This window comes from Rissa tridactyla, chromosome 7, assembly GCF_028500815.1.
Source record: "Rissa tridactyla isolate bRisTri1 chromosome 7, bRisTri1.patW.cur.20221130, whole genome shotgun sequence".
Lineage (NCBI taxonomy): Eukaryota > Metazoa > Chordata > Aves > Charadriiformes > Laridae > Rissa > Rissa tridactyla.
The window spans coordinates 37,435,210-37,462,714 of record NC_071472.1 but is presented as its reverse complement, the minus strand read 5'-3'; the positions used below and the strand labels follow the sequence as shown (position 1 = coordinate 37,462,714).

At 39.2% G+C, this 27,505-nt stretch overlaps 1 protein-coding gene across 1 annotated transcript in view; it reads left to right on the top strand.

Moving 5' to 3' along the window:
* The first annotated feature begins 11,064 nt into the window (after nt 1-11,064).
* The window catches only part of COL3A1 (collagen type III alpha 1 chain), a 53,678-nt gene continuing 37,237 nt past the window's right edge, over nt 11,065-27,505 (top strand). Inside the window, exon 1 of the mRNA XM_054209674.1 lies at nt 11,065-11,268. Within this exon, the coding sequence (XP_054065649.1) occupies nt 11,190-11,268 (79 nt within the window). The 5' untranslated portion in view covers nt 11,065-11,189. The remainder of the gene's footprint in view (nt 11,269-27,505) is intronic.

The following is a 27,505-nucleotide window of genomic DNA, read 5'->3' as shown; positions in this document are numbered from 1 at the left end:
TCATTTTCTTCTACATCCAACGTCATTTCCCACAGCCATTCCTGAACTGGTAGGAATAACTCTACAGTGAGATAATATTGTTTCTTTCATATGCCATTTTTGCCTCACTCTTCTGCAGAAAAAGATTATAGAGCAAGATTCTTGCTTGCTTATGCTTTCTTTCCACTGTTCAGTTTGTTAAAAAGACCTTGATGTGTCTATAAATGTAATTCATATGTACTTTAACACTTGTATAGTGAGCATCTATGTGTTTTGGACTTCTGATTTATTCTTAAAAGAATCTTCAAAATTTCCTTTCAGCTTGAAACCTGTCAGAATATCAGACATAGATATCAGTTCCAGAAAGAACCAGATGCAGTGTTTCTGGGAAGGACTAATAGCAATTTTTCCCTTTTGAGGGGTTACTAGCTCTGCACAAATAGATTAAAACTGGCTTGCTCATTGTACATTGTACTCCAAAACAGCCAATGCACTAGGTCCAAAGGAAAACTAGCGCGCATTGTTAGAATGATAACATTAGAAGTTATCCAAGGTCAAATTCTTTGAATTCTTATGGTTTAAATTATTTTTTACTCTTTGCCTAGCAGAAATTGCAATCCACGCTACTTGGGTACTTTCAAAATTACCACATTAGAAACATCTAATGAATATTAAAGTATTGCTGCTGACAGCTTTGCAGCTTTCCAAAGATACTGATGACATGAATCTTCACAACTGTCATTTATTTGAAAACACTGTTTCAATAAGGTTGTAAAGAAAAGCTCTGAAAAGACACCTTATTCTAACTTTGAAAATGTTTTTAAAAAATATAAACAGAAAAGACCACATTCCCCCCTTTTCCTGTGCTTGCATATAGACATTTGATTTAAACATATGCTGTTTTTTCACCTACAGGACATTTTACTCGCAACTTAAAAAAAAAGAATATGGCCAAAATCCAGTGTCAAAATTTTGGATGCTGTCTGTTCATCTTCATTAGAAAGCTGCTCTACGCTAAAATTCGAAAATCCCCTGATCACTAAAATGATGGTGCCATAAGTTTGTGCTAACATGCACGCACCTTGTACTAGAGGGCATAGCTAAGTAAGCTTGTTCGTACTGTTCTTTATCGTGAGCCTATGGCGAGTATGTTGAATAATGCCTGTATGCTCCAACTCTAATTCTGTGCAGAGTCATGTTCAGATTGCATGTCACTTTATATAGCTTGCCATCTTACTGGATGGCAAGTTCTCCGGAGTGTGGGTAGCTTACCTCACCACAAACGAGAATAATGCTGTAACTACTGTTTTATTTGTATCATAATGTCACCTGCACTGAGGGGTTGGGACATTCAGGCTTTACTATGATATAGTTTGTGAGATTTTATTTTAAATGGGAGGTACTTTTTATGTTAACATCCCCAGGCATCAGTTTTTAGCCTATACAGTGCAGTAGTTGTAAATTCTTACCAAATATATCATGCAGCTTCCATTTTCTTGCAGTTTCTTGATGATTTGTGCCCTTGCAGTTGTTTCTGTCGAAGTGCATAAGCCCTGTGGCAGCCAGCAGTCTGGTGTGGCAGGAGGGGGTATCTGCCTCAGAGGCAGCTGCCAACACAGAAAGCAGGGGCGGCTCAAACTTTGAGGACAGTTGGGATCTATCCCAGTAAGAAGTTCATAATCCTTTCCGTGATCTTCTTTGTCCATTACGTTTTAAAAGTGACATGCAGTAGTAGCAAAACACACACACGCTTTTCACCATTTTACAACAGAAGGTGACTGTAAAATCAGTGCAAAGGTCTCGCAACAATGCTGTATCCTGTGACAACCTGTTGCAACATGCGGCAAATTTGCCGCTTCTTTTTCCGCTAACATTCCAAGGTGCTGTTGTGCATTCCTGCACTCCCGCAGCAGCCGCCCCCAGCAGGTCTTTTGCTTTCCGGCCCCCAGGTCCCAAATCCAGGCACCTTGCCACTTGGCTGTGTGTGTGAAGGGTGTGTAAGAGAAAGCTGCAAAGCTATGTAAAAAGGAATGATCTTTTATTCTGTTTTGTGAGGTGGAACAAGTAAATATGCTTGTCAGTATTTTTTTCATAATTAATAACCTACAGGGTGCTTGTTTTGTATCGTACTCTTCTCCGAAATCCATGTCGCGCCCAGGCAAATGTGCATGCATGCACCCGCAGAAGGCTACTGTAAGATGTTGTTTCGAGGTCGCTGCAGGCTAAAAAGCAATAGAGCACTAAGAAAGATACCTCTTTTTTTTGTTTTTTCCCTAAGGCAGTGACCTTGAATCATGAAAATGGAAGGAACTCCGCTTACTAAGAACAGACGTGGCAAAAAATAATTATTACAATCAATACAAATTAACATTTGTATTGAAATTCTGTGTATCAGTCAGTGAAATCTGGTAGTTTGTTGATAGCTTTTGCATTTCAATGCCTGATTTAGCTCAGAACATAAACATCAACAGCAGTACAGCTCTTTTTAGATTGTACTTATGCAAATTTTTCAAGATGTTAACCATTACAAGAATGTTAATTAAATGCATCCTCAGAAATGTTTTCCTACACTCTGCCTGTATTTAAAAAATGTCATTTTTTTTCTTCAGAAGTGCAGCCACAAGTGTAGAAGGTCAGAATCTGGTGATCTGCACTATCTGGGTGTTGGTAGAGTACTAACAAATTAGCATCGCAAAGCTTCGAAAGGATTTATTGTTTCACTCACTGGTGGCACAGTTCTGGTTCCAAAAGTACCAAGAGTATGACAGGAATGCCAGTGAGGGATAATGGTGAGTGTCATTTGATTGGTGAGGACCAAATTTGAAGTACATGACAACCTCCATAACTGTAATTCTTTGAATATTGCACCGGATCAGGACCAGGATTCTGCTCATATCTTTATATTGTATTTTTAGAAAGTATTCTCTCTTCTCTATGTTGTAGTTTCCCATTTGTTTAACACAAAGATGACACTTGATAAAGTTCTCAGAGATCTCAAGATGGTATATGTAAAGAATCATAGAACCATAGGGTTGGAAGGGACCTCTGGAGATCATCTAGTCCAACCCCCCTGCCAGAGCAGGGTCATCTTAGAGCAGGTTGCACAGGAACGTGTCCAGGCGGGTTTTGAATGTGTCCAGAGACGGAGACTCCACCACCTCTCTGGGCAGCCTGTTCCAGTGCTCTGCCACCCTCAAAGGAAAGAAGTTCCTCCTCACGTTTAGGTGGAACTTCCTGTGCTCAAGTTTGTGCCCATTACCTCTTGTCCTGTCCCCGGGCACCACTGAAAAGAGCCTGGCCCCATCCTTCTGACACCCGCCCTTTAAGTATTTATAAGTGTTGTTAAGGTCCCCCCTCAGCTGTCTTTTTTCCAGACTGAAGAGACCCAAGTCCCTCAGCCTTTCCTCATAAGAGAGGTGTTCCAGTCCCCTAATCATCTTGGTAGCCCTTTGCTGCACCCTCTCCAGCAGTTCCCTGTCCTTCTTGAACCGGGGAGCCCAGCACTGGACACAGTACTCCAGTACTGCTGGACAGTACTCCACAGTACACTAAAGCAATTAGTCATTTTGAAATTTCATTACTCTTCCAAGGGTAAGTCTTTCCTCCGCTTTCTGAGTAGTTAAAATTGTCATGGGTAATATCTTGGGAACTGGAAAAATAACAGTATGCACTGGTTTTGTTCACAACAGCAAAACATAAAGAGGCACAGTAAGGCAGCTTATGGGAAAGATAGTATAATAACAACAATGACCTCCTCACCTTTATAAATTAGGAAGTGCAATGTCTAAATCAAAAACAGCACCAGAAGCTCTGGGAATGGAAACAGGCTTAATTCTCTGTTGTGCAAAGGATCCAAGATTTCCATAACAGCAGGTCAGATATTCAGTCCTGTGTACGTGTCTGCTCATTTCATAAATTCCTGACAGCTGTATCTTCTGCTGGCCTTGGGAACAAGCAGAGGCCAGTGGGAGAGATGTGGGGTGTGTAACTGGGGATTGGCACTCTTTCCATGCCAGTGAGATGTGGAGGTGCCCAGGAGAGGGGGGGGGTTGAATACTCCTCAGTTCCCAGGTCTCTTTGCAGTTGAGACCCTCCTTCTCTCCTACGGTGTCTACTGAATTGGCTGAACGTTGCCACTGCAGTAAACATCGTACTGCTACCATCAGGAAAGAATGACCCAGACCAGATCTCTAATCTTAAAATAAATACTAATCAGATATAGTGGCACTCACTGAGAGATTCTTTCCGCTGCTGCTTCTTTTAATTTTCTGCATGCTAGTTTTCTTCGATAGTGTAGGTCCTGGAGCTTGACTGATCTCTAGCAAGAGTTTTGTGGAATACCCCGGTGAGGACGGGGAGTTCAGCTGGGGCTGGCAAGGTGGAGATACATGTATTTTTGTTTAAGGCATACTCTTAATTCTTTGGTCTCAAAATCATGCCTATGGTACTCTTCTGTAATCACAATACTAGCCTTGTAGTCTTGTTTTTCAGTATATTCATACCAGGCTATTCACTGTTCTGCCATTTGAAAAAAGAGTGTTTAATACCTTCAAATATGGATTTAATCAACTGGAATAGACACTGTTCTGAATGTTCCATGTGTGTAGAAAATGATTTGCTGAGAAGAATACATTCTTATATTAAGGAGCAAGAAGATTTCACACGTCAAACCTATTTATTTAAAGAAAAAAACATTGTTATATTGTTCCAATAAAAAATATATTTAAAAGTATATTTATTTCCACCTTTCCATGAGACACAATTGCTTGGAAAGGAGATAGAAAGCATCTGGTCTTTAGAAAACAGAGAGTAGATGGATCTCAAATGAGGCATAACAATGTTTTGATTCACAGAATAATTTAAATACAATTCATTAGCATAAGTGTTTCAAGTAAAAATATTAAAATAATTATATTATTCCCCCTCTTTGTGCCACAGAGTTTGCAGGGATGAAAAAGAATGAATGCGTGGTATTTTCATTCTGTTTTCCAGATGATTCTTCCGAACTATTTAACTTGGTCACTAGAGTCTACCACAACTTTGTTGTTACTACTTTGGGGTGGTTTTGCGGTATCTTTCTACTCAGAGTATCTAACTAAACTTTCCCAGACTTGCCTATCATAGCCCAAACAGTTCTTACCGACATACAGTTGATATACTTGAACTAGGCTTTTCTGTTCTGTAATATTAAAACAAAACCTGAGTTCAGATCAGTAGTATAATGACAAATGTACTTATATATTTTTTTAATATATCTTCTTTATCTGCCATTATATCTGATGATATTAGTACAGACTTTGAGGCTTTCAAATACCAGGTGACAAATTCATGTTCTTAGGACAGGATTCATCTTGAAAGGAAAGGTACTTTTAAAGCTCCCTTTGAAAAGCAGAACAGATCAACCTGTTGCTAAACTAAGGTCCCAAGTTGTTCTTCTGTGCATGACATTGGACAGATTAATTCCTAAGTGCTGCCACTTTCCAATAGCAGATGTATGATGGGCTCTATGACAATATACTAGAGTTAACAGCAGAGAGAAAAATGTGACAAGCGGTCATGGATGAGAAGAAATCCCATAAAATAGATGCCGGGAGAATCCTTGCAGCCAGCCTCCCAGGCCACCCACCCACCCACCCACGCGAGCAGCAGCAGGGTTGGCCCCAATGTGGTACGCTTCCCCTCCTTCCAGAAAAACAGCTGGACGCTGTTTCTCTGTTCTAGGAAATCAGTGCACTCTTTGGGACACGTGGAGCACTTACAGTCCAGAAGAGAACGTCATACCTGCCTCATACTGTTGGCCAGTAGAAACTGGTCTGACCCTACTCCTGAAGACTACTATTTCTTTTTTTTTTTTTTTTCAGACAGGAATTTCAGTTTTAGTGGAAGACTCTCATATTGCCACGTTCTCTGACCTACTTGCACATTTCCAGTGGCCTTCATTTGGAATAGTTTTTTTTTTCAAAAAGTCAATTGTTTTGCCGTGGTAATTTCTTTTGCTTCCAATCATGTTAATAATGAACAGATCAAGAGTTAAAATATTTAATCCTGTGTTTTTCTGTTTTCTGTTTTTTCTAAAGGATGAGTCATATGATTGCGGATGGCCTTTTGTTATTCTTTAGTAAACTCAAGCAAGAATATTTATTCCCTCATTAGAAAAACAATAAATCAGCAAACAGAAAAATGTGAAACAATGATTTTTCAAAAAATCTTGGCTATATCTTACAGTTATTGTTCTTATTTTATTTTAAAAAGACAAAAAAAAAAAAAAGAAAAGGGTTCATAAAATGTGCTGGATTGCTAATGCTGAAGCCTAAAACCTGGAACCTTTCTATGCTGAGATCCCATGTGAACCAATAGCTGAAGTACAGGACACTTGAGCCCTACTGGGAATTACATGTGCTGCCTGCAGCAACAGTGATTTGAGCAGAGACAGAAGAGACAGCTACCGGTCCCTGAGTAGAGCCAACAGTGATTGATTTGCATGATGCACCCCCACTTTCTACACAAACACCACGGTAGAAAGCATAACCTACTTTTTACAATAATTCGTTCTCGGACTGCTCTTCTGATGGATTTAAGAGGTTTTTGTTACTTAGAGATATAGCAAAACATGATTTCGTTGTGATTGTGTAAAAATAAACAGAGACATGAATTCACAACCAAGTTTATTCTTAAATTTATAAATATTTTCTGGCATTTAATGTTATTTTGATGTCCCAACAACCATGAGTTGTAGAGCACAAAAGCCTTTACAAGACACTCTCCTGCCACAAAGTCTTGTAGACATTTCATTAAGTACTTCCTTAGGTGGATAGGGCTGTGGTATTTCTTTAAAAAGTGAAGGTCTGGGTTTTTTTCAGTTGTACAGTGGAAATCTGAACTAGAGACAAGAAGAAAGGATTCCTTGCAAAATAATTCTGACACCTCGGTGAAAAGGAGGAGCATCCTCACCAAGGCACTGGGCCAATGTTCTAAATTAACAGAGTCCATCATTGGCTACAAGAGTAGGTGCATATTCAGTACAGAAAAACCACGCCCTGGACCTAGATTTTTAATTCCCCAGCATTCGGTACACCCAAAGGTCATTAAACGAGTTTGGCTTGTGTCCCTCCTGCTGTGAAGAGAAAATGCTGTGGGTGCTGTCTGCTTCACCCGTATGCAGTCATAATGTTGGCTCTGCCTTAAGAGCCTTCACAGCTGTGCTGTAACACAGTTAGCTCCCAACATGACTCAGATGAAGGATTTTATTTTATCTGCACAGGACTTTTGGAAAAGAAAAAAGAATTTTTGTTTGTGAAAACCATTGAAGCTGTATGAAGCTGAAAACAGAGTGCATGTGAACAAGAGTCTGCATCTCAAAAGCTGGTCTCCCATTGTCTTAGGAAATAAGTTCAGTGAAAATGGAAAGATGGGAGAAGATTGAAACAATTTCATTGACTTGGCCACCTTAATTCCTGTAATTGTCCATTAAGACATCAGTCATAATTTGTGTTACTTCTAGCTCATAAACAGGAATGTTTAAAGTGCATGGATTTTTTGTTTAGTGTCTCTAGATTCAACTTTTCTTGTAGACCTACTGTTTTTCGAAAGTGGGCTTTAAGAGAAAACTATGTCATAGATGCATCTTAGCAGCGTGTGTTGGTTCACTAAGTACAATTGGGGGGAAAAAAAAAAGTTTCTTTACAGTTACCTAAATGCAGGCTTTTTTTTTTTCTTTCCACCCTGTCCATTTGGTCACTATTTGCACTATTTGCAGTGGTTTATGTCTATGAAACTACACACTCCTTTTTAAGTTCTGGGATTATTTACTACCATTAAAATCCACACAGAACAAAGAATAAATGTCTTGTTCCTTACATAGGGGTAATTACAATGACAGAAACTGAAGATTTTCAGTACAGATTAAGCTCTCTTGGAATCAAGGGATAGCTGCCATCTTGTTCTACTGGTCAGAACTTCAGGAACTTTTAGAGTAACACTTAGATCATTTGCTTAAGGACTGAGCTTTTGGGGACGTGGACATGAGGTCACCTGATAAACATGTAGGAGCGTGTCTCTCATTTGTCTTTCTGAGACAGAATGTCACTAGCCACAAGACTCGAGCATACACAAAGAATCCCAAATTGCAAGAGCAGCATGAATACTCCAGTCATCTGACATAGAGGCTGGTCAATAGTTTTTGTCTACACATCTTTCATGGTATCTACAGAAAACCGCCAATACTTTCAATAACTTTTACAAGCAGTTATTCCAATTCTCCCCATGCAAAAATGCTCTGATTCTGATATGAGTACCTTCTCCCAGTTTGGTCCAAATGTCAAGACATTACATCCCTGGGAAGGTGAATATTAACCAAGAGCTTCTTACTAAATACTCACAAAACTACCTGCAAGACTCAAAAATCAAGACAGCTGGGTTTCTAGGGGGCCTGTTTCTGTGCAGAGGATATGAAAAGGAAGTCCTTGATCATAAGGGCCAGGTAATTAAAACAAAACAAAATGGTGAATGCCCAGTCAAAAGAAATTGACTCATGACGGTAAATGGCAATTGCCTCGTGGTTTTACACTAGAATTTTAAAATCAATTGTATAACCACTGTTATGTGAAGGTAGCACTAATGAGAAATTCCAGCGTAACTGAGCATTGGCATTTGTTATTTGCTGAACCACAGCAAATATACTGCAGAACCCAAGGATGATAATGTCCAGAGGTTACTTTGGTTTTTATGGGTTGCAATCAGTGCTATTGCTTATGCTTCTATACAGGAACCTCAGGATTCCTTTCTGTACGAATTCAAGCACACAGATTGATACTTCAATGCCTATGGGAAATCGTATGTGTAATGGATAAATCTGGGTTCATAATCTAGTTAGAGACTAGTTTAATACCCAAGGTGAACAATCAGGAACTGTTCTTAGGGTTTAAATTTTACTTGAACAATCAAGTGTTCTGTAAAAACTGAAGAGAAGTGTTAGTGAAAATAAGGGAATCACTAAGGGTGTTCTCTTTTTTTGAAAGGGTAAACTCAAGAAATAGAGAGAAATGTTTATTGTGGTCAAATGGGCTGAAAAATTTGCAGAATTCAATATGCAAGTGGCTGTAAGGCAAAGATTGTGATGAAATTTCTCTTATTTTTTCCTTGGCTATTTAAATGTGAACACTTACTGTGTAATATTCATTAAGTTTTATGTAAATTAAACAATTACTGTGATAAACATATAGTCATTAATACAGAAAACCGCGTGGCAATAAAAAACTGATTTGCGTGTGATTTTGATAAACAATTAATTTAGTTTAATTCTCATTCCATAGCTGAGAACGGTTGAGATCCAGTTGTTTGGTCTGTTTGTAGATTTCTGTTGAAAAGATCCAAACAAATAAATCCAGGTATTATTAGATGTTGTGGTTCTAATTTATGTCCTGACCATAACTCTAAAAGAGAAGAGAACCTTGTAGGCTCGTGCACAAAAATTTGAAGCATTTTGTCTTACATTCTAGGATAGCTCAACAGGAGGTGGTTAGTTTTTTGTTGATTGTAGCTACTTGAAGTTTATAAACCAAATAACCTAACCTGTTAAGTAATATGATACTGGATGTGAAAACCCAAAGATGCATGAAATAATTCTGCCATCCCAACACAGACAACATGGAAAACTGGGCAGTATTTAATTCGTGCAAAAAAGTGGTATGTAATTCGTTTGAAATGCATCAAACCACTCATACCTTAGGAGTCTATAAGTCACAGAGAAGACCCTCAGGGTATGTTGAAAGCGGCATATTTAAGAGCTCGTCATACTTACTTCAACCCCTTCCACCTCAGGTGACCCCAGCAGAAAAGGACTTTCCAGTTTAAGTGCAAATGTATTTCAGAAAAATAGGTTTTGAAATGAGACCCAATACCTATCAGATTACAAGGTAACCTCAAGCTGCTCTTATTTTTTATGCATACAGAGATATGGATCCCTTTTTTGGGATGGCAGTTCATGACATTAATGAATTATTGATAGGAGGGATGGTTCCCTGGGTCACTGTAATCTCAGCAACAGTTAAGAACAAATGAATGAGCACTCCTGCAGTTAATGACCTGGATCAAATTAATTGACTGAGAGTAGCAATTAGTTCGGTCATTGTTTTAGCAGCGATGCACACTGTGACAGCTTTCTGCATTCACTTTGGAGTCTCCCAAACTTGTACTTAAAGCTACATTCCCAGTGAAAAAAACTGCTTAAGCCTTCTTATTTGGAAAATAAGTTTGTGTGTTCTGATCCTATTCTCAGTAAAGTTTTGCATGGAGTAAATAATGAATTAGGTTCAGAAGAGATTAGTAGTCTGAAGATATCTTCTTTTTTTTTTTTTTGGTCCTTGTTGGAGGAGCAAACAATAAAGAAAAAGGTGGTACTTGTTCTGCATTCATTTCAAATGTTGTAATGACAGCATCAAACTGAATTATTTGAAAAGTTTTAGTTTGGGAGATTGGTGCTTCTGATTTGGGATCTTGTTTTCTTCATCATTTTTTTTTTATGTTTGCCTTCTCCTCAGGTCACACAAAATCATGGTGTGAGGCAGAGGCGGTGAGAAAAGCACTGGAACACAAGTTCAGACCTCCCTTCCATTAACTCTGCATTAGCTCAGCAGCAGAAATACCCAGGTTTGCTCCTCCACTTCTGGGATTCTTTCAGTTTGTGCGGCCACATCAGGTACTTACCTATTATCTTTGTTGGGGAACACTGAGAATTCAAAATCTTCTTTGGGCTGTAGCCATTGACTGCTAATTAACATGAAAAAATGCTTTACCTCAGAGGCTTTACCACAGGACTTCTTTTTTCACATGCATATATCTCACATACAGCTCACACTAACTATTCATATACAGTCTCAGTGTGCATTTTGTACGCGCACAAAAGTTCCAGATGTGCTGTGTATCTTGTTTAGTTGACTTTATTCTTCTGTAAAGCCAAGAGAAATATTAATCATTCATTTACTGTTAGGGGATGGGTCTTCTTCTCATGTTTCAGTAAAGGGGGTGGAAAAGTAAAGTAAGCCAATTTTTTTCCTATTTAAGGCCAAAGCTGGGGAATGCTTGTGGCTGAGTTCTGTACATGGCCCGGTGCTGGAAGGGCAGGGAGCAACCGATGTTGCTATTTTGAATAGATTTCCCCCCCCCCCCCATTTTTATTTTTGCACAGAGAGTCTCATGTCTAATATTTAGACATGATGAGCTTTGTGCAAAAAGCAACTTTGCTCATTCTTGCCGTGTTTCAACCCTCAGTTATTTTGGCACAACAAGACGGTGAGTAATTCAAGCTTCTTATGATTTAATGTTTTTATTTTATTTTTATTTTCACCAATGATTTTAATAGCTTGTAAGAAACATGTATTCGCAGATCTCACCAGAACACTTTTCCTTCACTAATTCAGCAGAGTCAGATATTTAATGCTGAAGCTGAAAGCTGCAGGAGTTTGCATTACCATCCCAAAGGTTTCTCTTCGCTTTGCTCTCTTCTGTGGTTAAAAGGACTGTACAGGGCTGTCTGCCTTAGCTGCATTTGTTCTTGTTCTTACTTGTTTTGCTATTACAGACACCGGAAAGTTTTAAGACTATTCTTTTAACTCTTAGAATGACATTTTAAGTGTCAGCTCTGTGCTGCCTGGAAGTTATTCGTCACAAGCAATAAGTCTTTTCTTCCAGCTTTTTTATTTGGAGTTCTCCTTTGTATTTGTGTGTTCTCCACGGGCAGCATGGAAGTTTGTTTAAACAATTTGCGTGCAGAAAACAGCCTTAAAATTCTAACCAGTTTTGATGAAACAGTTTTTAAGAGCGATATATGAAAATATGTCAACTTACGGGATTTCTACTTTGACATAAAGCAGGAGAGTAAATTAATTCCCTCAGCTGAAATAGTTTGAATTGTGCATCTGCAGGCTGTTTCGGTCCGTCACGAGACTAATTAGCAGCTGATGGTATCTAGGAGTCCATGCAAGTTATGTGTGTGCATGTTTACGGAGAGCAAGAACACCAAAAACCAAATGAACGTGGAATTTAGGGGGGTGGGTGAGGAATACTTTGTAAACAATAATTCAACTTAGAGTGAAGATAATCGTGGTATGAGTATTTAAGTTAAACAGATGACATTCCACAAGTACAGCTGACCTTTTTTGGATGTACTCTGTTCCTGCTTGCCAGACATTGTAAGCCAGACCTTCCTTAAGATAAAACATTTTTCTTTCTTGCAAACATAAAAGATCTGCAACATATTTATTCCTGTGTCGAGGCAACAAATAACGTTACAAATAACTTGATAAGCAGCAGCCAAATAAACTGTAGTGCAGTAAAGGAGAGCCAAATGCCTTTAAAACCACACCCTACCCTAGCCTGTATGATACAAATCATGAAAATGATTACGTTAGCTATTTCGTGGCAAATCTGTCTGCCTCAGCATACCTGGAAAGGCACCCCTGCCGAGGGGGTGACTGTGAGTCCATGGGCAGGCTGTTGGCAGCGGAGCAGTTGGAGCTCAGGAGGCTCTGTGCATGGGCAAATCAGGTAACATCATCACCTGCAACCACAGCATGCCCAAATACCAGCCTCCCTCACCAAGCACAGACACAGGCGAAGCCTTGTAACGTATCTTAAAAAAAACCTGACGCATATAAAAATGTTATGTAGACAATAAAAATAATATACTATGAACTGATGCTTTTCTGTTTCTGCTTTTCCAGTATATAAACTGTCTCTTCAGTAATCAATCCTCTGTGAAGAAAATATAAAATTTGAGCAAACGTATGCTGTGAGTTTTCTCTGGTTACAGCAGCGTATAATATACATATTGGATATATTTAATATGCATTATGTATATTTAAAAATATATATATATCTTCAGAGGGATAAGGACTAAGGGACCATCCAATATAAAAAGGAGGAACATCAGTTTTATTTCTCCCAATAAGCAAATCCCTCCCTGAGTGCCAGGTTTCTTTCCCTTGCTCTGGTGATAGCCCTGCACATTTCTGAGGTGCAACACACATTTAACTCAAGAAATGGTAAATTTTGTGTAGAAGAACAATGTACAAATGAAGTGTGAGGGAGTATTCTCATTTCTCTGCCACATTCCTGTTTCATGGTGTAGTAACATTTCCTTACTGGGCTAACTTCCATACGACTTACAGGGAAGAGGTTACACAGAGAGACTGATAAAACACTAGTTATCCCTTAAAATATAGCCTTCTGTCCTCTCTTTGGAATGTCCCTTTCCACACATTTGAATATGCTTTTCTCACGGAAAATAATAATTGGAGTTGATTATTAGCATCACTAATTCATGTGCAGGGCAGCGATGGGCCGGGAAGCCAAATTTTCCACGATTCAAAGGAGAATTTCCAGACATGCTAAAATGCTCTCTCTTGTCAAGAAAAATGTTTATATGGTTAGTATCAAATGTAAGTCAATATAAAATTTTCCTTGGGAAAGCTTGCCAGGAGACAAGCCTTGGCAAGATGTTAAGGAAACTACTCAGTATACACTAAGTTTAGGATAGTCAGATGTACCTCCAGGCTATGTCTTTCTTTGTCTTGCTAGGAACAGCTAGGAATGGAGATTTGACTACAGCCTCAGGCTGAACTTCTTCAAAAGCTCAGGATCTGGATATTGTGGAAGAAGGAATTTTCTGTAACTGCCCTGAACAAAAGCTGTATATCCTGGTAACCCACTAGGATGCTTTTAGCCTGCAAATGAAATCACCTTTACACAATTCAGGTTTTCTGATGTGTGTCAAGTTAGTATAAGGTGTTTGCAAGCCCTCACCATATTCAAGATAAAATGCCTCCTGGTGGCTAATAGGTCATGAAGCTGGTGCTTCAGACATGACAGATGATTTGGATTCCTGAAATGTGTATTTGGTTCCACCATTTGAAGGCACCTTTATATCCTGAATATTAAACTACAAAAAAAGTGTAAGAACTTTGAATCCTTCTTTGGGAAAGAAATCCATCCTCTAACCAGCCAGCATGATTTGTGCAAGCATTCGCTGGCTGTATGGCCTACATTCATACAATTTATCTTGAGCTTGTAGAGTCTATCTAGACAGCTACTTCCAGAAGACAGCATAAATTTTAGCTAGACAGACTGGAGGTATTTGGCAGTTTCCACTGACTAAAAAGGAAGCACGTGCACAGCCCTGCTCACATCGGTGCCAAAAGGGAGCTCAGATGGATTTGGGCCTGTCTCAGCTGCGTCTGAGATGAGTAAGGGACATCTCAGCCACCTGGTCTGTGACACTTCTCATATGTACACCCATTAGTCCTTGAGGTACTTCACCGGGGTCAATGGGAAAACTCTACTTCTCTAAAAGCAGTGTCAGTGCAGAGCCTGAAACCCTTCATTATTATTCCAAATAATTTTTTGCTCTAAAGTAATTTAGTGTTTTCCTTGTAATGTAAGTATTATCTTGGATGTTTGGTCAGGAAGCTCATTTCTGAGGTAATGACTGAATCCTAAAATATCTCTGAGTAGACTTATTGACCTTTCATATTACTTTCGGTCGCAAATTACAGTTTTAAAATGAAATATAGCCATTACATGTAGGCTTCAGGAGGCAGCATGCAAAGAACTCTTTATGCTGAGCACCCACTTCTGATCCCCCAGAAAAGAAGGATGATATTTTAGGAAAAGTTGTAAGCAGATTGGTTTAGCCATTTTGCTTTCTTCCTTTTATTAATTGGAAAGGATTAGATAGGTAATGAAGTAGATGGGTACTGCACAGATGCAGTATATTTGTGAGACTGCCAGACTGGCATTTTTAGCACTTACCTATATGCAACATTGCACATATGTATTCTTTGTTGATAGATTAACTGGTTTAAGGGTAATGCTAATGACAGTCAGAACAATCTTTCCTTAAAGGTTTTGATAACACAGAAAGGTCCCACTCCAGAGTTTTAAAGGTAAAACCAGATGATGCATGTCTGTGTGCCAACAGATAATTACACCATCATAAGTAGCCTGGACTATGTGAAGATATGAAAGCTCAGGGGTCTACTGCTCTTCTTCCATTTTTCCTAACTGTTTTTTACCAAGCACACAGCAGGCAAGGATATTCTTAGGAAAACTGAAGCATTCCTTTCTGGTCTGGAAAAACCATGCTAAATGAAAGCCTGGGGAATCCACCCCCTCTAAACATTATATATATGTTCTTGGAAACGTGACAAATTTCATAAACACATTTTAGATCACACATCCCTGGAAGACATTAGCCTTAGGAAAACGAGACCATTACATATCCCTTTCATTATTTTCCAGATTTGTTTTTGATTTGAGACCAAATCAACGTAGACTGGTTTTTTAAAAGAGGAGGTGGCGTTGGAAACATCCACTGCTTTATTATACAGGGGGAAGAGGCAGAGGTAGAAGGGTGTTGTCTCTGGCACGAATATTACTGTTGATGCCTCAGTCAGAGTGATTACATTTGCTCCCTTCTTAGTGCTGCAGATTACACGCAGACCCTATTTCCTTTTCCAGCTTCTGCCAAAGTTTTGAAGTTTGAAATAGGCAGCCAGGTGTCACTTGCAAAATCTTAGCTGATGCCAGCCTTACACAACAGCTGGGTGTTAGTTTTAATTAATACTATTCAAAAGAAAGAAAAGAGTGAATTACTATCACTTTTTTGTTTCACAGACTGTCTGATAAACCAGGCTGACATGGATCTATTAGTCATTGTCCCAGTTACGTGCTAATGTTGTTCAAACCTTCTTTTAATCAGAAATGTGCAGAAAACGGGACATACCTGGCTTCATAATTGGGAAAGTATGCTGTAGGTCAGTAATGGAAATGATGCGAACTGTCATTTAGCGTTTTGGATTAGAAGCAATCTCTTCAGAGTTGAAAGGTTCAGCCTACCAGTAGGGGGAAACAATAACAAAGCATGCTTTCCCAGGCTAGCGGGCAGCATGAAAACTATATCGCTCTTGATGTTTTTATGGCAATTTAGTAATCTGGAGAAGAGCTCAAGCCACAGCTGCTGCAACAGTCACAACTTTTAATTTGTTAGTTTGAATTAATAATTCATCAAAACCAACAGAAGTGGAAATTAGTGCAATGGTCATGTCAATTAATACTCCAGCTTATGCTGTCCTTTAGTCATGCTTGTTTAAGAAAGTAGGGAAAAGATCTCAGCTAAGAAAAGGAAAACTTGGCAATGGTAAAGATATGTTGTTAACAAAATGGGTTTTTTTGGTCTTGAAGTAACTGGATTAGATTCCCACATCATTGCAGAAATTTGATGTGATGGAGCAAAATTCAATTTATTATTGGCAGCACCCAAAAAAATGAAACTCAAACTTGAAAAGGGTATAATAAAGTCTTTTCTGATTCAACATGACAACTCATTCTCATTCTCATTCTCCTTGTGGTAGCTTGGTACATTGTAGATTGCACAACTTTAATATGGTTTAGGGTTCAGTACCTACCACCTGTATGTCCACAGTTTTGAGACGTTCTAATTTTGATTTTTGGCAGATGATAAATAACTTTCAACTCAAAACGGAACAAAAATTTTAGTGTCATTATTTTACCTGCTGCAGTACTTTACCAGCCTACTCCTCTTTCGACACATCCATGATAGTGAGCATTCCAGGAGTGATGCAAGAAGTGTTATTTTTCTTCTGTACCTTCAGCTGTTGAGGGGAGTGTGGTTGGGTGCAGGAGGATGCTGCAGCCCCTCGCCCTCAGCATGCTGCCCATCTCTAGCCCAGGGGATCCAGTGGATTCCTCCTGGAGAAAATGCTGTTCAGGGCTGTGCTGCTCACGGTGGTGTTATCGCCGTTAACAGAGATGCTGCATGGTGACTCATTGCAGTTGGCCTCCCATGGCCATGCTGCTACTAGATACGGGAGCCCATGCTCTGGCTTAATTACTGCTGCAGGATAGCTATTCCCCTGTGGATTTTCTTTCTTTCATTGAATCTTTTGATGCACAGGGCTTGTGAGGCTTTACTTTGTGTCCTCTCCATGGCTTCCCTGACAAGAGATGTTTTGTCCCTGGAGAAATCTATAAGGAATTCCTGCAGAATTTCCTGACCTTTCTCCATTCAGCACAGTCAGACACTTTGTGTTTCAGGGAAATAAGATTCCCATATTTATGTGTAGGGACCATGCCACTAATATTTCTCACATTGCTTTGAGACTGTATGAAAACACCAAAGATTAATCCTTACATTGCTCCTCGCTGTGGCTGATAAACTGATAATCGCCACAAGCAGTAAAGAATTACATATCGCAGGAGTCAGAAAGTCTCCCCTGTAAGTATAACAGAGACAGAGAATTGTGCTTATCCTATCTTAAGTGCCACATGGGTGCAAGGAGGAATGAGTTCCATCGGTGACTGTAGAGCAATATATCTTTCACGCAGAGGCATAATAAATTATATTTTGCATTTAAATTTTCAAGCAGTTGTTATTTTTTCTCATCTTGTATTTCATAGGAAAGGTTCTCTCCATTTTGCTTTGAGGAAACCTAACCTACTTCCAACCACTGCTTTTATTTATTCATTTTCACTTCAGAGCCAATCTTCTTGTCTCCGAGTTTGCAAAGTTGAAGCCTCTGCCTGTTTCATGTCAAAATGACAATGGAAAACATGATATAACCCCCTCCAACAACAACCGTTTGTTGGCTTTAGTTTGGATAAACTTCAGCTCTGGGACTTCTGGCTTTGTTTAGTGAAAGTACAGCAGAAGAGATTCCTTTCAGATTAGCTAAGAGACTACTGCCATTTTCCCCCATTTACGTAAAACCCTTCCTTTAAACATGAACTATCAGAATGAGAATGAAAACGGTACCTCTTTTAACAATGTCTGCACATTTTTGTCTTGCTTTGATTCACACAAGTACTCTGTGAAGAAATGTCTGCCAGGGAGCAGAAAGCATGCACAGGAAGAATGCTTTGAACAGGAAGAATGTGATGATAATGGAAAGATATATATATTAAGGCTAAATGTGTTTTTTTATTTTAAAAGGCTAGGCCTTTTCTTACAGCTAAAGGGGCACCCAAATGTCTCTCAAGAAATTGGGCATATGATTTGTAGATTTAAGACTTTAACTGAGTTTGTACCAGAATGATCTTCAACATAAGACAAAGCTATCCACAACCACAGGAGTCCCATGCCTTTCTGCTGCAGGTTTTCTCTTTCAGTCACTGTGCATCCTACCCTGGAGGTGGCACAGGCATCTCTGCTCTGCTGCCAGGCAGCAAAAGATTTCCTTCCATGTGCAAAACTTCTGTGGGCTGCTATGGTGGCTTTAGGCACCGCTTTTTTCCCAGCCCCAGCACTGCAAAAGGCAGCAGTCACAGAAACACCCTGTGCACCTTTGTAGCAGTGCATATGAAAGGATGATCTGTGTCTGGAAACTACTTCCCACAGCAATTTGACACTGGCAGTTCTTCGAAAACTTCTGGACTTAATTAATTCACACTGAACTGCCCCGCAGTTCACGCCCAGTGACCAGTCAGTGCATTAGCAGGCCGTCGCTGCAAACGTCTCTTTACCTCTGTTCATTCCCTTTGTGCTGCTTCTTCTTCTCCTTCTTCTCTCTTTTCCTTCTTTCCATTTTCTTTTCGGAAAAGATGCAAGGGCAAAACTGCAGCTCCTTTTCCGAACAAACACAAGAGAAACAATTGCTCACCCAAACACAGCTAATGGAAAATATGGGAAGCATCGCTCATTGTTCCTTTGATGTTCAGTGTAATAGCCACGCTGAGCATCAAAGGAAAATGAACTACATCCCCCATGCTTTCCTTCAGCTATAAGCAGCAAAAATAGAACTCATATTATCTCGGAAAACACTTCTATGTTCGTAAGAGGCTCTTTTAAAAAAAAAATTTATTTTTTCCGTGTCTGGCTTTAAATCTACTGTATGGTGTTTGCTTGTTTCCCTACAGAGCAGTAGTCATTCTGTGCCAGCTGTTTAAGAGAAGAATGTCCTAGTGAAAGCAAACAATAGGCTGTGTAGTGGGAATTGCAAAGCTTTGAAAAGAGTAATTGAAATCTGCTCAGACATTTTGAAGATTCTTTGCACAATATTCTAAGCCTGTTGGTGGCTTCGTCGTTGTCAGGGTGGTCCTCTTTGTAGATCCCTCTATTTTGCATGAGCAGAAAAGCATGAACATGGAGGGAGAAAAAAAAAAAGAAAAAGGAAATAAGGGAGGTGTACAAGTCAAACTGATTTTTCCTGTTAGAGCAGCTGAAGAGAGAAAGAGCGCTGTAGATTCTTTCAGTGAAGAATCAAAAAAAAAGCACAGAGCCTCTTGATTTATCAGGTTTTCTCTGGCACAGGCTCTTCCAGTCATGCCTTTTAAGGACTCCGGCAGATAAACTCTGGTGGATGTGGCTGTGTCTGCTGAAGATGTTCCAGCCCTCCTCTGCTACGCGGCGCTGTTTATTCTCACAGGTGTTGTTGCTGCACAGAGCAGGGAGAGCTTTGTGTGTGCCAGGCTTCAGGCAGCCACCTCAGTAGTGGTGCTTCTGACCTCTGATATGAATAAGAAGCCATCTCTGCCCTTGCAGGCTCCTCAGAGGACCACAAGTGTGTATTTTCACCTGTTGAGGGAATTAGTTAGGAAGATCCTTAGGTCTTCATGCTTGAAAAACAGGCATAGAACTTGATACTTAAAAGTGGCCCCAAAATTAAGACGGTTGTCTTTGGTACCCTGAGAAAACCCTCACAATACTCACTTTGACAGCCTTAGGAAGTTGACAATAAGAACATTGTATCCAGTGTACAAATAGCTATTTAATATCCTCTATGAGGCAGATTAAGAAGAATTTCAACTACTGCCATCTGTATCCAGCAAACTGTCCAGAATGGATGTGGGGTGAATTAGTACAAACTGGAATAAGGACTTTATTATTGAAACAAACTGTTTCGCAGATGAAGCTAGGTTAATGATGCTCTATGCATTCAGAATCCTGCCCCCATCCCTGCCCTTCTGAATTACCGATACCTTTAATTTATTGGCAGCCAAAGATATGATTCTTTTTTTTAGACAATATGCCAGAGTTCTTTAATCAGCCACTGGAATATGAAATACAAGAACCAACCCCTTCATTTACTTCCAACTTCTGAAATTACAGGGAAATCAATAAAATTGTGCAGGGAGTTATGTTAGTGTAGAATCTGACCCCCTGCTGCTTTACCCTTCTCTGATGTAAATCCACTATGGCCATGGAGTTATCTTGGGGCTGAATTTGTCCAAAATATCTGAAAATATAAATGATATTACCATATGCACTATACTGCATTGTAACATTTCCCATCTGTTTCAGTCTCAGGAGAGAAGCGTTGAATCAAGCTGATTTCTTCCAAGGCAAACCACAGAAACAGCATTGCATAAAATTGTTAGCCCCCTCACTGAGCTAAGGCGAAAGAGAAGATCATGTCCCATTTGAAACATTAATCACCTGATAAAAATTGTTTTAATTACAAAGTTAGGCAATGAAGAACAAAAATCATACTTTTTTTTTTTTTCCCCCCCACGCAGCCTTTGGGTTTCATCTTGCAAGAAGCTTAAGGTATCCTGAATTAAGTAGTTATAGTTCAGCGTTTTACACAGGCTGCCATGTAGAGCAAGCTGTAACAATTATCACTTTCCAGCGGTTCTCTTTCACTTAGCAGCTCAGAAGCTGAATCTCACTATCATGATGCTTTGGATCTCTCAGACTGGTTGTACAGTCTGGGAAACCTGCTTGTACACAATGAGTTTTTCAGTTTTTCTTTATTCTTGCCAGGACAGACCTACTGCAAGAAACGTTGCAAAACCTTCCAATGTTATAAAATATTACTGGTCCTAGCTAAAATCAGAAAAGCAGAAGTATGTCTTTGAGATATACCTTGGGGGTGATTTTTCCTTTTTTAAAAGTTCTGACAATATGTTGTGATGGATTTTGGTAATTTTTTCCACTTAATTGATCCTAATGATGTTGAGTATGAAGCTATTGCTTTTCTTTAGAAATATGTTAGGCCAGCTTCTTATGTTCAAGTGTTCAAAATTAAATTACCGTGACACTTGGACTCTGACTGTAGAAGTCTTCATTGACTGCCAAAGGAGTGGGCAGGATGTATGTTTAAAGAAACTAATAAATCCATAAAATCATCACTAATCACATCAGACCTTGAATTTATGTCAGTTTCTGCTTGGTTTAAGACAGAGGTTGGCATCATTCACTCGAAAGACAAGCAGCACATTAAAATCAGATTACTGCAGAGTAGTGAGAATTTATGCCAGCACTACAACTAATAGCCACAAATAAAGTGATTGCAGCCTGCTGCTTATTTTTAGAGTGACACCAAATGGCACAAAAGGTGATGTGCCAAAAAAAAGTTAATGTAAGAACAGAGGGGATGGAAAAATCTCACAGGCGTTTTACCAATAATTGGAAGAGGGACAGAAAAATTATGCAATGGTCCCTCTAAAAGGCATTGAATGCACTGAATTAAGATGAAATTCTTACTTAATCTGTGTCCTGCTCTAATGCAAATGGTTGCCCTTATCAAAAGGTTTGATCAGTCAGGCACTGAAGACCTTCAGATCTCACCAGAATAATTCGAAGTTTATGTTCTTTAGGTCTGATTCAAAACCCAGTAAAATCAAGGGACGTTCTCATCGGGCGGTGTTTACCCTAAATCAGGAATGAATGATACACATTCTGCATATTACAGCAAAAGAGGTCTATCTCTACTAAAAAGATGGACATATAAATATAATTGTCTGAGTTACAGAGCCAACCTGTTGAGAGACGACTTTGGAAAGGAAATCCCAGAATAACATCTCAGTACAGATGGCCATTCAGCAATATATTTCTCCCTTACAAAAAACAATTTAGGCCATGATGTTGTTGAGGAACAGCTAAGAACAAAAGGAGTATAACCATCTTTTGCGTCCATCAGTTATTTTTCTCAAAGTGACTTTTATAAGTTTAGAAACAGGTATAACAATTCTTTGGGCAATCCCCAAAAAGAAGCAAGATGACAGATACACAGCAGTCTGCTCTCTCCTGTCTCTCATATGACTCAGTTTAAAATGACAGTTCTGCCAAAAACAATCCCGCCAACTAAACAAACCAAGAAATCCCTCCTTGCACTTTGTTTTCCTATTAGCAGTTTTGAAGCAAGAAAACTCTTCTGCCATTGTTTTTCATGCCGGACACCAGCTGAAGCCAGCGGGGCTGTTGTGTAACAATATCACTGATGGGATATCGCTGGTCCCTTTTTCAAAGCACTGCAGGGTGACCTTTAGACATTGCATGAAGAACATCATTCAAGGATGTCAACATGCGTGCCTGAACAGAGCGATTTGTGAAACATAAATGCTGAGGAGACAGAACTACGTGACGGATTCAGCCACTTCAGACCATAATATCTTTGAGAAGAGCAATAGTCCTCTGAAGATAAAGAAGAAAAATTAGAGTTCTTAAAATAAATCACACTTTGAAAGATTAGGGTAAAAAGCCAATAATCTGCAAGGAAAAGAGAGGTATTTTGTGTTTTACTTGGTAAGCTAATATGCCATAAGGATATTTTTTAATCCCGATATTTCTAAAATGTCTAAAATCTGCAGAAAGGTTGCAGCATTTGGAGCTTATAAAGATGAATGAAGGGAACAAGCAATAATTTGTTTAAAATGTAAATACTTTTTTGTACCAGTGCAGGCCTGTTTTTTTTTTTTTTTTCCATTTTGTAATCTAAAAGGCAGATTGGTTGGGTCTCAGAGGAAGGACAGTTTGGCTACATGACATAATGATGCTTTGCCTGAGAATCCAGCCTCTCCTATACTTTGCCAGACAAACAGTGCATGTCTCCTTTCTGCAATACCCCTTACAGACAAGTAGAGTATTACGATTAACCAGCATTCTTTTATGCTGCGTTCTTTTTCTTGCTCTGCATCTGGGCGAAAAGGAAAACGTCTGGGACTGGCCCAGTGGCAGAACTGTTCAAACACCAGCTTTTTTGGCAGATGAGCATCCCTAGAACTCTGAAAACTTTGGTTTCAGTCTGAAAACACAGGATGTAGCCATCCTTTCTGGTATGAACCCTGGGAAATCTGTGAACCATTCATTCATACTCCTTTTCTATTCCACTTGTTAGCAGTTCTTCCTCCTACAGGACATGGATCAGGAAAGGATTTTTAAGATGGACCCACTCTGATTTTTCACAGCCTGCATTTAAGTGCTTTATCAAATGAGGTTTCATTCCTGATACCTCCAATCATATGATGGACAGGTCATACAAAATATTACATCAGTACCATTAAACCTGAAAATGTCCTAATAGGGCCCTTATGTCATCACGCACCATGTAAAATGGGTTCAATTAATTAGCTGGTTGTTTTAATACAATTCCAGTTGAGAGAATGTCGGTAGGCCTTGCAGTTGAAAAAAAAATATCTTGTTAAACCATTTCTTTTCTTATATTTCCACCTCTTTTCCTGACTCCTATGAAACAGACACTACTTCAGACTTTGCAAATACTCAGCACTTACTTGACAGGATAACATGCAGACAAACCAAGCCATTCTGGCTCAGCAAGCCAATTAGTTCATCATGAGAGTCCGTTTCCATTACTGATCACAGGATGGAATGAGTATGTTTGATTTTCTTATAAACATCATCGTAATACCAGACAGGGAGCCCAAGCCATTTGCTTTGAGGTAGACGCTGTAACATTCTTTTCTGCTCAGTAAATGGAAAGCAGCGATGCGGCAGATACTGGGATGGACTCCTCCATCCACTCCAGTGTAGGGGAGAATTATAGCATTTCCATTGAAAATGAACAATATACCTTCTTTCTACTTTATCCTTTGGTTAAACAATGCATAAAACAGTGCTGGAATACACAATAGATAGATGTATTTACTATAGAAGAAATGTAAAAACATTTTTTGAAGTAGCCATCCTGTAAAGCAAATGACCAAAACCAGGTGAGAGTAAGGAAGCACAGGCATTGTGCAGTTAAAGGCCCATAAAAAGCAACAGAAAGACCTCCTTAGCTTCAGCAGACTTTGGATCCAATCAAAGTTAGAGGCAAGGCCTCCTTCATCGAAGTGCTTTAGCCTTTACCAGACCCACTTTAAATAACAGCAAAATCTGTTTGCTTGACTCATTGTGTTTGTGATCAGATTCTCGCAGATCAAAGCTCCTCGGTTTTGCTTCCCAAGCCATCATCGAGCGGCTGCTGGAGGATCGTGAGTCACCTCTGTGTGGACTATTGCCCTTTCTGAGCCAGAACCAGACAAGTTCAAGATGTTCTTTAATTTCTAACCATTTAGTCACATCTCTGCAAATGGGATATGTGAGTCTGCTACTAATGCAATAGCTGGACATTTGCTTTCGCCAAAATGGAAAAGCCTGTGGTTTTTGAGGATACTATTAGGAGATTTTTTCCTTTTGCTGTATAAATGTGGTTAAGTCATGATCACAGTGCTTGTACAAATGCAAAGCCAAAAGCAACTACAAAACAGATCAGCTTGTCAGGTCATAGCACCCAGTAACAAATTCCCATTCACTTCACTGGAATCAGGGTTATGTCTGATATGACATTTGTCATCCTTTAGGCCTACAATAACCACATTTATTTTCCCTTGTACGCATTTGGGATCTTTTACGTACCACACTTATAGGTTCATTGAGACTAAATGGTGATTTTCCTTTCAGCTTTCCCTATTGGTCTGCTTGCAGACAGCTGCTAGTCTGCTTAGGAAATGGGAAATAATTCAAAACCAGCATATGATGAAGATTGTGTTGCCTTTTTTTCTTTCCTTCACTTTTTGGGCTGTCCCAGGGAAATGCTACTTACAGCAGCATCTTTAAAAATGTGAATGCTCAGTAAACAGCATAAATGCAAAGTAATTCAGGCTTTCAAAAATTAAACTTTGGAGTTTTGTACAATGAATTAGAGATTGACACAGCTTCCAAAAAACCATTGCAATAACTGCCATAGAAATGAAGTGCTGTATAGCCACTGTATTTAGGGCTTTGGGAAGAAGATTAAGACTTTGCATTGCCATAGGAGGATACTGTGGAGTTCTAATATTTTTTAAATCTTAGGTTAATATCTATGTTTAGGAATCAGTAAGAAAAGCTGGCTGAGGCAAGTATGTGACTGTTTTACCACAAGTCTAGAAGTAGGCAAGTCAGCTTTTTTATAACCTTATTATTCCTATATGTTACTCGCCAGTGCTTTAGCACAAATCAGCTTTCCAAAGGATTTTGAAGCTAACAGTTAATCTTTACGAGCAATGCAAAATGCATTATGTCATAACATGCTGACACACAGATCTACATCTGAGCACAGAGGGGGTGTCTTGAACAGACTAAGTCTTCCCAGATGTAAGTTTCCTTTGGAAACCTATTTAATATTTTCATTCTGCCAAAGGCCGCAATGATTTTCATTGCAGCTCTCCTAGCTTATTTCTTAATTCATTTAACAATGTCCAGAAAGTTAGAAGCAAATATGAATGTCATTATATCCAGATGTCTTCGATTTTTTGTCTCTTTTCTTTCTGTTACATGATGCCATCTACTGTAGAATAACTGAATAACAACCTTTTAAAAATGCAGAGAAATCTGCAATATTTTCTTTTTTCTGTAAAATTATGTCAGTCATTTTGTGACACATTTCCATGATTTTCACCGATATTGTTGACTAAAATATGGAAAGGTGAGCATTCTCAGTGTGAAAAATTGGTCACAGAGAAAAGCCTCTCCTTCAGAAAAGAGCAGCTGTCTTGGAAACAGAATCTTTTCTAACCAGCAGTGCAAAAATGTGGGAAAGATGGCCTTTTTCTGCTCCCCATGCAAGCTGTCTTCTTCACTGTACCGCATCAGGATCACATCTCTGGAAATAGCAAAACAACAAAACGAATCAATGAAAATGAAGTAAGGATGAAGAAAAAATTGACATACAAAAATGCAAATTCTTGGATATGAATTTCCTAGTGAATAATAACCTTGCTGTCTTAAACACATAGTTAGAAAAAATACTTGTGGTTTTGAAAGAGAGTGATACCGAGACCTGAAAATCTGAATATTAATAATCAAACAGATCTTATGGGTACAGAAGTGTGTGTACATTATGCATATTTTTATATGTGCATGCAATTAATATAACTGTACATTACATGTTCACAAAGTAGTAGTATTAATTCTTTTAGATCTGTATCATGGTATTTTTATCTAACGATTATGTAGAAAACACGTTTTGCCCTAAACTAAAGAAAAATCATCTCTTCCCTTCCTCATTATGTTTGTAAATGAGAAGGACGTTTTAACCTGTGAAGCTGGGAAGAGCTTAAGCAGAGTGACAGCTGAGTACATGGTGGATCTATGCCCACCCGTGCTCTCCAGGGTGTATCCAACCATCTCCTTTTAGAGGGATAACAAGCTCTAACCTCCCCAGTAGCTTTGACGGTATTCTGCCTCTCACAATATATGCTTTCGAGGTCTTCTTGTGTACAGCAAACCGCCCGTACACTGAGCTACTCAGCTTTTGCCACTTTATAATTCAGGTTTTTTCATGAGTCATTAGAGAATATAAAAAAGATTTCATTCATTACAGTGCACTTGTCATTTTTAAAATACATTTCAGCCATCTTCTTTGTCAGGAAACATTTATCATTACTCTTGTCAAGACGACTGGGCTGTTTGGTTTATCCCTAAGCGCCCGCGGTGAAATCCTGGTTTGCTAAAGGAGGAAAATGTTTCTAGCAGAAACAGTCAGCAATTAATTAAGCAGAGAATTAGCCTATTTACCAGGGGTCCACTGACATGATTCTGCGGTGTGATAGCTGGGAAACCAAGCCACTGTTTTAGAAACTAAATCTAGCTTGCCAGACTAAGGAAGGATGTCTAGATCTTCTTCAGTGGTAGTGTCTGTTGGGCAGTGTCCTTTGAAGCAGCACCTGGTGCCATGACCCTGTGTCATGGTGGGTGTGAAGAAGATGGAAATAAGCAGTTCTTCTCCACCTCTCTCGTGCAGGAGCTGAATTTTCTGGTGAGGCCCAAAATGTGGAGAAGTGAAGGGAAAAGGAAAAAGGGAATTTCTAAGTCATAGAAAATGGTTGAAAGGGATTAGTTTTCATATGCCACTCGAATGTTTTAGATTTTAAGATTTTTTGTGTTACCAAAGGAAGGTAGAATACTGGCTCCCAGCCCGATATCAGGCACAGAAAAAAACATGACCTTGAAAATGTCTGAAAAGGATTTTTGTAGCTTTTTGCATCGTGTTGTTGTTTGAATCAAGCTGGTGGTCAAAACCAACTCTTAACCAAAAGTAGTGTCAGCCTTGACAAGTCAACATTTTCCTGTTTTTTTTGTAAATGAAGTGCAGAAATAACCTAAGTTGGGGTATGCAGAAAACCTGTAGTGGGGCTGAAATTGGGAAAAGAAGCTTCCTGTCCCATGCAGTGCCCTGCTCCGAGATCCCCACTCTGGTTCTTCACTCAGTGAGCCAGGAGTCTTGGTTGTATTCCCCATCGCCTTTACAGA